At 37.6% G+C, this 11,281-nt stretch overlaps 2 protein-coding genes across 3 annotated transcripts; both read right to left on the bottom strand.

Moving 5' to 3' along the window:
• Positions 1 to 995: 995 nt before the first annotated feature.
• On the bottom strand, positions 996 to 6,349 carry LOC137948298 (transcription termination factor MTERF9, chloroplastic). Of its 2 annotated transcripts, XM_068794336.1 has the most exons (7): positions 5,919 to 6,349; positions 4,422 to 4,491; positions 4,083 to 4,273; positions 3,018 to 3,710; positions 1,882 to 2,555; positions 1,719 to 1,795; positions 996 to 1,290 (listed from the first exon to the last, which is right to left on the bottom strand). In XM_068794336.1, exons 1-5 carry the CDS (start codon positions 6,222 to 6,224, stop codon positions 2,241 to 2,243), a joined length of 1,575 nt encoding a protein of 524 aa, XP_068650437.1. In that variant the 5' UTR covers positions 6,225 to 6,349; the 3' UTR covers positions 996 to 1,290; positions 1,719 to 1,795; positions 1,882 to 2,240. The 2 variants fall into 2 exon arrangements, with proteins under 2 accessions (XP_068650437.1, XP_068650438.1); XM_068794337.1 differs by lacking the exons at positions 4,083 to 4,273; positions 4,422 to 4,491.
• Positions 6,350 to 7,305: 956 nt separating this feature from the next.
• Positions 7,306 to 10,974, bottom strand: LOC137949089 (uncharacterized). The gene is made up of 4 exons (XM_068795363.1): positions 10,417 to 10,974; positions 9,910 to 9,959; positions 7,894 to 7,975; positions 7,306 to 7,491 (listed from the first exon to the last, which is right to left on the bottom strand). The coding sequence occupies exons 1-4, from the start codon at positions 10,646 to 10,648 to the stop codon at positions 7,445 to 7,447; spliced, it is 411 nt and encodes a 136-aa protein (XP_068651464.1). The 5' UTR covers positions 10,649 to 10,974; the 3' UTR covers positions 7,306 to 7,444.
• Positions 10,975 to 11,281: the final 307 nt, after the last annotated feature.

Here is an 11,281-nt window from a genome sequence, read left to right as displayed (position 1 = left end):
AGGCGACGATGCCCGCTTGCCGAAGCGCCAGCAGAGCCTCATATAGGCTGCCGATTTGGAAGGATTGGAAACGTCGGAGGACAGCTACCTGGAATTCCGACCACGAGCGCATCGGGGCTCTACATTCCATCATTTGGAACCAGTTGAGGCCCTCCCCTCCAGCCAGACCACAACCACCGAAATCCACTCTCCTTCTTCGATGACATTCATCGTGAAATAGCGCTCGCCTCTGTAAACCACCCGTAGGGGTCGTCGCCGGTGAAAACAGGTAACTCGAGACACCTAACTTTGGGTTTTATTGTGTCCGGCTATTTCAGCACCTCCCTGATGTCGGTGCTGGTTTGGGAAGCCTCGACTTCGCCGATCGGAGCTTTCCCTTTCCCCACCCCTCGTGCTCTGTGGCGCAGCTCCAACAACAGTTCTCGGATGTCCGAGTGCTGCTCCTTCATCGATTCTACTGTTTCATCCGTCTTCACCATGCCCCAACTCCAACTAGTTCTCTAATACCAATCTGATGGACAGAAGGGTACAAAACTAGTGGTTCAACACTCTTTTCCTCATTCCTTCATTCTTTGAAGAAATTTTGAAAGAAAAGTCGAGATGAAGCTTATGTTCTTCTATTTTTATCTCATCCCACCGGAATGAATCATATTTTTGAGCAGGTGTTTTTACGGAAATTTTTAAAATTTTATTTTCTCTGTCATGTTTTCTTCATCTGTCTTTTTTCTTAATAGATTAGGAGACCCATTGGAATGTACTCTCTCTCGTTAGTCTCTAATTTTAATCAGAAAATCAGATTCTTACAAATCTAAAATTTGTACACTTACTCTAATTAAAAACATGAAAACAAATTGGAGAGTTGATGTGTAAGATGCATTCTTTACTATTAGATATATAATTTAATCTTTTACTTGGTGTTTCTCATGGTTAAGATCTTCCTACCTTCTTCTTCTCATGGCCAAACAAAGCAATTAGAAAATGTTTACTTAGTGGATTCATGGTGGTCTCTTCTTCTTCAATTTAGCCTCAAATATGCATCTACTCGTTTCTCTCTCTCTCTCTCTCTCTCTCGCTCTCTCAAATATATAAAGACAAGGCCTAATACAATTCACGAGATGCCGCAATATGATAAAAAGAAGAAAAGCAAAAGAAGATCTCACTTCTGATCCTAGAGATCGCTAGATACCTTGCACGGAAAGAGATTGAACCGGAACTCGATAGTGTCCTAAAAACAGAAATTCAGATTGCATAACTTGGGCTCAAACATCACTAACATGAAGCCCCCAGGATCTGCACATCAAAATTAGTCCACGATTAGCCTGATTTCCAGGTCCTTACAAAACTGGTACAAGTGCACTATATAAGAACGAATATCAACTCTTAACAAAAATCTCCTCAAGTATGCGCAAAGGATAAAATTCATGAGATGTACTCAATCAACTTCAGATATGCACCACCCTGATTAGTTTCCAGGTTCTTCCGATAGAATACGAATTACGCGGATGTGTGCAATATATGAATATAGGCTCATAAAAAAATTCTCCTCCAGTAGAAAGCATGTGCAAAGGATAAAATTCATGAGAGGCACCCAATCATGTTCACATAAGAGCCACTGAGATATGACCACCACATGCATCAACATATATACACATAAACTGTGAAACCACAAGACCTGAATGAAGGATACGTTATGAAGCAATCTGTGATTGAGAACAAACCTCTCAGGAGTCGAGCACTCTTCCTCATCTGACGGTGTTATTCAAGTCTATATTGCTTCAAAACACCTGCCCCTTTTCTGCAGAGAATTACAATCATGTTATTACAGTACGGCACATCAATGCAAGTTGTCAAGAATAGAACGTCAGGAAGATTGAGACTAACCTGATACTGCACATGTAGCTTCCCGTACAGGTTCGTTTGCATAATAAATCCATGGAAGCTGGCCAAAATTTCTTGAACACCCTTTTCGATTCTTCCAACAGTATATGCAGTACACTATGTTCAAATCCCAGATATCTATTTGAACAGGCTTTATCATGGAAAGAGAAGTTTTACCGGTAACACAGTGAACTCAGAGGAAGTGATTCACTACCCAATCATTAAAGTACATGGCATTCTTAAAGGGCTACACCTCCTTGTGAAGTTCATTGAGCAAGTATAAATACTTGAGTTCCAATTATCTGTGATTGAGTAAAACATAACCACGAGAAAAGTTAAAGGAAGATGACTGAATGCTATTATTACTTTCTCTGATACTTCTTTGCAAACTGTGAGAGTAGTAAAGACTGCCTAAATGCCAAATACTTGTCAACACTAGTGCCTGCCCATTGCCGACAAAACATCTCATCAGTAGGAACAAACGACCCAAGAGGAAAGGGTCCTTTTGGAGCTTTCTTTAAAGCAACCAAGAACTTGTGGCGAGGCCGGATTCTCTGCTCTAGAGACAAGCTTAAATACATAGGATACTTCGTCAATGACTTCACCTCATTGTGGAGTTCATGGACCAAATATAAGTACTTCGGCCTCAAATTATCCTCCAAGGACAGAGATAGTACCTGTGAAGAATCCACACTTATACCAGTTATACTTTTGTCAAAAGCATGAAAGAAAATAAATTTGCAACTGTTTTTATTTAGCGAAGGCCAATTATTTGCAATTTTCATCCATTGTCTTATCTACATATTTCCTATCTGTATGGAGCCATAAGAGCAAACAAGGCTAGCTTAACAACTTTATTCTTATCCTCAAACTACAATACAGTTGTGGACAGTCACATGTAGTCTCAGGTTAAACTAACATAACAGATCACCAACATAATCCATCAGTTCATCCCAATCCTAATTAAAAAAATCCTCATGTAAGGCACACTGAAGTCAAATATGCAAGTATTGATTACCGCTTCACTTAAGCAAGACCAATAAATTAAGAGAGCTTTTCATGTTGTAAGTTCCCATGGCATGGTCAAGGGAAAATAATTTGGTGAAAAGTTTTAAAAACCTGATGCTGGCAAATATCACCTGAGTAAGACTTGTCAAGACTTTCAGAATGTCTGAATTTTGCATTCCAATACTTCTAAGAAAGTTGATCCTTGGTAATATCCCGTCTTCAATGCTATAATGAAGAAGCTGTGGATGCTTTGTGACCATCTTCACTATGTTCTGTCTAGGTGCACCCAATTCCTTCGAAAGAAACCCAAACCGGGAGGTCCATGAATTGTCAATCCTCTGAACCAATATTTGTGGACTTAGTTGCACCACTTTACTCAAATCAGATTTCTGAATACCAACTTCTTCAACCAAATATCTGATTGTAGGTTTCAAAGATTGCTCCACACTATAAGAGAACAGAGAGGGAGCAGCAGTAATAACGTGACCCACACGTGAATCAGGGATACCAAGGCCCAACAAAAATAAGACATGGGGTCTCAAATTATTCTCCACAGTGTACTCTAAGATTTGAGGCTGCCTCAGAAGTATCTTTCTGATGTCTTTATGTTTCACCCCGACACTGAGCAAGTACTCCAACCTTTCTTGAGCAGAGGCTACATTTAACTGAAGGCAAGGCATGTGCCTCTCATAGATTTGGATGAAGTGAGATTCCTTCAGACCAAATGTCATCAAGTAATCAATAAGAGGGAACCATTTTTCATCAAAATCAAAATCTTCCGATAACTGGTGAAATGCATTTTTCGCAGATCTTTCGTTCTTCACCTGCAACCAGCACAACATTCTTCATCATTTCATATGTATGGAGTGAAATTAGACCTTGAGCAAGGTCCACAGAATTTTGGAGACATTGAAATCATCGATAAACGGCATATCTACAATAAGATTCACTAAAAATCCTGAGCCAACAAAAGCCCTTAAAAACGATAGTGAAATGTTATAACATGCCTTGAAATGCTTATTATAACATTGTACAACTTTTTTTACCCAGTACATAAACTTGAGTCAGAGTGGATTTTTCCTTCAGAAGACACAAAGACACTAATAAGTCAATTCAAACCAACCTATCTTCCTATGCTTGCTATACACCAAAGAAAATAATAGGTTTAGGCCATGGATAGCTGGATGTCAAAGTACCTTTCCCCTGTCACCTATGTCTAGAGAACCCACATCCGCTGTTCTGTCATTAGTATCATAATCAAGTGCATAGGGTCTCTTGTCTGCACCTTCCATTCCATATATTACACCAGAAGCACTATATGTAGATTTTGATATTTGTTTGATTTCTGGTGATATTTGCTCTTGACCTAACATTTTGGTGCTTGTGCCTGCATGTAGAGTGGCATGTTATAGACTTTTTTCATTTCAACATTACATTCTTTTCAGATTGTGACCTCCTTATAAAACGGTCATGACACTTGAATTAAAAAAAGAGAAAAATATATTTTATTAGATGAATATCTTGCTGTAAAATACCTATATTTTTAGATGAGAAGCTCAATGCCTTCCGATCTGTCTGTAATTCATCCAATTTTTCATATTCATCCTGACACATATATCAACCAATAAAAAATAAAGTCATATTATCTGATAAATGCCACTTCTTTTCAACAGAACTCATTTTCAAAGGTGACTCCATCGAGGTGTTAAACAAGAACCTAAAAATTAAAGATGATTCTTTCAAATGATAAACAATAGAAATTAATGGATGGTATTCTATAAGTTTATTATAGTAAAAAGCCAAAAAAAAATTACTCTGGCATATCTCTCTTGAAATGACAATTTATCTAAAAATTTCTTGTCCGGTAAAAATAAGATGGACATGGAAATTGCCCACATCATGATCTTACAGAAATTAAGTCAGCCATACAAAATCCCCCTAAAAGGTTAGATAAACTTACAAAAAAATGAGACAAGGGTAAAATTCTGAAGAAGTTTGTGCAATTACCAAGTACTCGTTTGAGACTGCCTATATAGCACATAATGAGAATTAACAAAATGAATCGACAATGACATCGTCTACAATGTTGAAAGCCAGGTACTTTTTTATTAAATAAATATCCCTAGACACTGCAAATATCAACATCTTCTACCATAGAAAAGATAATTGTAAAAGAAGGATGTCCTCGAGATATGGATGTAAATTACCTAGTAGATAGATTGGATCTTTTAATGAACTTCACTGTTTAACTACCCATCTAAAATATACAGGGCAAAATAAGAGGGCTACACGTGAGGGGGACACCACATAGATCCACGATACGAAAGATACTTTGCTTCTTACAAGGGAAAAGGTCATCTAAGTTGGCTAATGAACCTAGACCAAACTTGGGACATGATCCACCTAGTAGGAGCCATAAAAAGAGAGTGAATGTTAAAAATAATCTTACATAGATCCTGATAAGTAAAATCTTGTGCTTAAGAGTTGGAGAGAGACTTTCTAACTTGCTAATTATTCTAGGATGGTTGAGCGCTCAACTTTATCAGGGCCACTTGATCCTCGGATTAATAAAGTTTAAATATTTAGTTGATCACACCGACTTGTAGTCTTATAAGCAGCTGGAAAGACTGGCTTCCCTTAGCAGAAGAATCATGTAGGTCTTCACTTATTTTCCAAAACTCATGTAGCATCCGTACTTAAAATAATAATATAAATATGTGTAGTATAAAAGCATCTTCTCGATCTTAAAAACCATTGCGACTGGAATTACTCATTTTTAGGAAGAATTTAAATTAACACCAACATCGGACTCAAATTCTAGCTATTAAAGCAAGATCCATGCAGCACACCGAAGACCCCAAGCTAGTCTACAGATTGGACAAGAGGACAAAGCCATTAGCTGGAGCAAACTCGAAAAAAAAAATCTGACATGAAATTCGAGGAAAAGGCAAACTCTAATGCAAAGAGAGTAAGAGAGCTCAAAATCTCAAACAAATAAAATGTTCAAACAACACATAAAATGAAGAACTCACCTCAGAAGACTGAAGTTCCTCTTCCGAATCATCATCGTCTTCGTAGTTTTCGTCAACCTCTTCTTCATCGTACGGAGACAGCGTCTGCCCGTACACAGTCCTACGATTGGACTTGAGAATCCTAGCATTGGAATGAGTGGAAGAAACAACGAAATTTCGGCTTTTCTTTCTCCGCTTGCTTCTAGTTCTGCCATCGAGCATTTCCAGGTGATGGTCCCCATGGCATTTAGAGGGAAAGAGGTTCGAGAGCAGAGAGTGAGGAGAGAAGGGAAAGAGGGGACTGCGATTGAAATACAGAAGCGCCATCGGAGAGAATATCCAAAACCCCTGATGGGAATATCTATGCCCGAAGATCGATGGCCTTATCCGTTTTTTTGGCAAACTCGATAGTCCGTACTCTCTGTAGAGACCAATGAAGGCATTTCCCTCTCGAGAAAAAGACGCTGCTGGTGTAGTCGGAATCTCTCTCAATGAAGATTTTTAAATTCTAAGCCTCACAAAGTTTTTGGATATTTCAGGAATCGTGGACAGAAGTTAGATATTTTAGAAAATACTTAATTACCAAAATGGTTAAACTATCATTGTGTGAGTCGGAGATAAATGAAAACAACTATCAACCGATAAAAGATGGAATTAATGAGAGTAATTAGAGTAAATGATATTAATGAATCTGCTCGTGAGCAAACAAGTTGAGCTTGAAAAATCTCGATTTTAACCCGTTATACTTAACAAATCTTATTTTAAGTTTGAGCTCCAACTAAATTTAAATAAAAATTGAACTAAGTCAAGGTTTTTTCAAGTCAAACTGGAATGGTTTGCGTTTGGCTCGGTACCACCTCTACTCCTACCTCTCTATAGAAATAAGTGAAAGGCTTTCAGCTAAAATTTAAAATATGGTACTTATACTTGATCGTTATCTTTTTCTTTAATTTTAAGAAATCCAAAATGACAATAAAATCACACTAATGCCCATTTTGGTCATAATTGATGGTTGAATAGGTAGAATTTTTTATGAATGTAATAGAAAAAAAAATTATTTGTAGCTGCTCTTTCACTTTTGCATGTAAGGAACCCAACCCTCCGCCATAATTGCATAAGGATATCACCTCTCCCTCCAATCTTGAAAGAGGGGGTCCCTCAGCTGGCTTTGTGGAGGCCTTCGCCCTCCTCTTGCTTATACCACTAGGGAGTGATGTCTTCCTCTATTTGTGACATGTAGAAAAAGGGGAGGGACACACTTGCATAACATCAAAATCAATTGGGTGGATTACTGGTTTTTGCTTCCTTCTAGGTTTAAATAGGGGCAGGTTTGAAGCCACTTGAATCCAGTTACAAGAACCAGTTTAATGGGATTTTAACAAACAGACGCCCTAATGTAATCTTCACAAACAGAAGGAAACAACTGCATTTCAAATATCAAATAAAATTACACTAAGAGATGCACATTTATACAAAACAATACAAGTATGACGGCATAAAGCCCCATTAAATTTGCTTCAACGTCTCACTGCTCTTTTAAAAGATTTCTAACCAGAGAAGAAACGTTTCCATGATTGCCATGGGAGAAATCCACCTGTTGGCCATATAATGAACAAATAAGAAATCTCATCAATTGATGCTCTTGGTAAAAGCCATGTCCTTTCCTAGCAAATTATTAAAAACGAAAAAGAAGAATAACAACAGAAGAAATTTTTCCCCACTATTTTGTTGCAAATTATAATCGTCATGAAGGAGCACACATTTAGTCAATAACTTGTTTAGGGTCTATTTGGAATCCTTAGAAAAGAAAATGAGAATTTGACCATTATTATTCCCAAAAATAGTTAGTGAAAATGAGAGAGTGATCAAATTCTCTTTTTCACTAACTATTTTGGAAATAATAATGGTTAAATTCTCATTTTCTTTTCTTTTCTTTTCTTTTCCATGGGGTTAAAAAAACAGACCCTTATAGACTGTCATAAGTTCTTTAACATACCACAGCCTGGACAGCGGAAATAGTACTCCTCCCTTTGAACCAACCCTGAGCCTCCACAAACTTCACATTTTCTTTGTGCCACCTACAAGTTCAAAGAAGGATGCTGTCCACAAATTTAAAACAAAAAACACAGTGCAGAAAAAGGAAAACTGATGAACTCGATGTCCATCTTCTAATTTTCCACCAAAAAATTTCCTTCCTTTATTCTTTTTCTTGAATTCTAAGAGATCCTTTCGAGCCGACAGACTAGCATTTAGTGCAGGGTGAATAGGGAGAAGTTCCAAATCAAAGGGTTGAGAAGACTTAGGCTTTCATGCTAAAAGAACCAGATCAAAATTAACCAGAGGGAAAAAGAAAGTACCCCGTTTGCAATCAAGAAGCTTGATTAACAATATCCTCTTATTTTTTTCTTTTGGGCCATTGGAGTTACAAGTTGGATATCTTTCAAGTCCAAGGGATTATTATGGTTATGTTCACATCCATTACTTCTTGAGGACAGTAGGTTCCAACAGAGAGAATCTAAATAACAACATAGCAATCTCATTTTCTCTTGTTGCAGTTCACTGCTGATTGAGATTGGTTCTTCTCATGGCGAGGGACAACTGGACAGCAAATGACTCTACACAGATAGTTTCTACTTTGTCTACAAAACCGCATTGCTTTTTGGGCCTGCCATACCAACTCCAAATTCACCAACATAATTGATGACCTTGTTAACAGCTAAATTTATTAGTTGAGACCAGAGAAAGACAAAGATGCTGACTGGAATTTCCTATGAAAATTATATTGGGAACTCCTATTGCTCATTCCAGTTCAAGTTGATGACATAACTGTCTACTACCAGTAGAACCTTTTTCTCTTGGTGTACAATCATTAACTCATTAATTCGTAAGGGTGGTCTGGCATTTCCAGGTCTATCAAGCTATTGTAATAGTTACTTTGGCAATAAGAAGGGAAAGAAAGGAACCCTTATTGCAGATTTGTGGGAAGTTTCATATCAGTTACTGGGAAGATGATTGTGTCCCCTTCCACCCAGAGCATCATAAGATCAACCAAAGTTAACAAGGAAACTCGACCCTTCTAGTACATATCAGGTTACTACAAGCAATCTTATGAAAACTTAAGCTTATTTTTCTGCTGATTTTCTGATTGATTGATCATAATAATGGATCTGTATCAGAAATTGTTTTGGCTCCATGATATGTAGCACAGCAAATTGCTGAAGGATTGGGTTAATAATAATACTAAGGGCATAATATCACCCTAAGATAAAGGACATTCATGAAAGAAGAAGTAAGAGTGAAGCCTAAGAAAGCACACTTTGCTAAATCTAGCTTTAAGTTTTTAAAGTAGAAAGTTCAAATAAAAAAACTCTAAGAAAGTGGCAGCTTCCAACTTAATTCAAAGACTTACTTAGAGATTAGAATTAATTTGTTGCAGTTTTCTTTGCTATTAAAAGCTTCAATTAGAAGGGATATAATACAAGGGCAGTTTCTTGTTCAATAAAGAGTTTCAAGCTCCTATTGTTCGAAGTTGCATCCTCTTTTAAATTGCTTATTCAGCAAGTTGAAGTCTATATTAGGTAACTACTACTTAAGAGTGTTATTAAATAATGGTTACTTAGAATAGGATTGTAAAGGATTAGTTCCTAAATTGGTAAATCCATGTTTTATAAAAGGCCTCACATGTCAGAAGGCACCATTTGTTTAATTAATGTAATCCCTATTTTACTCAGTTTTTCACTGTTGGGTTGATGTTATCTTCTTTTTCTTCCATTTTTATCTGTTTTGATATTTTCTTTAAGTGCCATAGAAGCCCTAATTTTGTCCTTCCACGTTTTACCCATTGAACTTGAATTGTTATTTTCTTGTTGTTTAAATAGATCACTTTAAAGAAATATACAACATACCTGGAACACAATGGCATATACTCTGCCAGCTAGATTACTTATATTTGAAAAAGAAATTAATTCAATAGCTTCAAAAGTTTCATGGAAGACCCAAGTCAATAACTTACAATCCGTTTGCTAAACTCTATTGCTGCTACCACGAAAGGAAGGACTCCAGCTGAAAAAAGAAGATACAGAAGACTGTAAGTCAGCTCAAAAGCATGTAAACCAAAAGAGAAATGGCATCATCATCAAAGAACACTTCAATCTTGTTACGAGCATATTCGTTGGAAAGGGCAGAAATGTACAGTTGAAACTTGAATAATTTCTGCTCACAGAATGAAGAATCAATGGAATCGTTCCCGGTCCACTTTCCTCAAAGTAGGCAATGTAATACTAAGCAGCAAAGTATCTATGATTCTATTTAGTATAACTTCAATTTATTGGAAAACCATTGTTTTAGTTAAAAAAAAACATGCCAGAACTTGGAGAAGGGGGAGGGGGGACATAAAAAGAAATAAAAAATCAGCACAGTCAACAAAAATCAGCCATATATCCTTCTTCCCTTAAACAAAGAATTAAAAAAAAAAAACGCAGGACGGCAGGAGAAACACCTGCGGGGAAAACCCACTTACCTATAGCGCCGACAGCTATTTGCCAGGTAATTTCCGGCTGGGTGGAAGCGGCCGACGCCGAAACGTCAATCGCCGTAATTCTTGTTGGTGCTGTGCCATTTCTGATCGGGTCATTGGTTTTTTCTCCCAAGAAAAAAGATGGAGTGGGTTTCGTCGAAACAACAGGTAGCCGAGAGCCTTTGGAGTTTGGAAGAGCGAAAATGGGTGCGCGGAGTGACGGCGAAGCTTCCATATCCAGAGAGCCAGTCAGGAAGTAGTACACAGACGTACGCTTTGAAGAAGGATTATTCAATCACACAAGCGTTGACCCCGTCAAGGCACGGGAAGAAAATTAAATAATTAGATAATATATTCGTTTTTATATAAACGTGGCACCGATTTGATCATAGGTTTCCCCTCGACGTCTATCTTTAATTCGGAACTCAGAAAACACTACGAGGATGGGAGGAGATGGATTGGGTTTACAGGGACGAGGCGGAAGTAGGACGAGGATAAGTCGGGTTTAAGGATAAGTCAGGTTTACAAGCACACGGAGGAATGGATCGGGTTTATGGGATGGGGTTGCAGGTAGGAGTGGGGGTAGGCATTGTACAGACAATGTGGTAGAGTCGAAAGGTGTCAAACAAAAGTGGAGCTAATTCCAGAATTAGGTGGCAAATTGACAACATAACCATTAGATCCTAATATTTTCAGCGTCTTAAATAGGTTTGCACTACAACCTTATAGCTTTCGAGTGTACCCCGAATGTAGCCACTCCGGTCGAATCTAAACTATGACATAGTCACCCTCATTAAATTATTTAGTATATTTGTACATATTAGTTTGAATTTTGTATCGAGCATTACTTGCGTGAACACGTTTATTA

Source organism: Aristolochia californica, unplaced genomic scaffold, assembly GCF_029961685.1.
Source record: "Aristolochia californica isolate CCGP_79_NKW_82.1479 unplaced genomic scaffold, dmAriCali1.0.hap1 SCAF_13, whole genome shotgun sequence".
NCBI lineage: Eukaryota > Viridiplantae > Streptophyta > Magnoliopsida > Piperales > Aristolochiaceae > Aristolochia > Aristolochia californica.
This window is presented reverse-complemented; position numbering and strand designations above follow the sequence as displayed.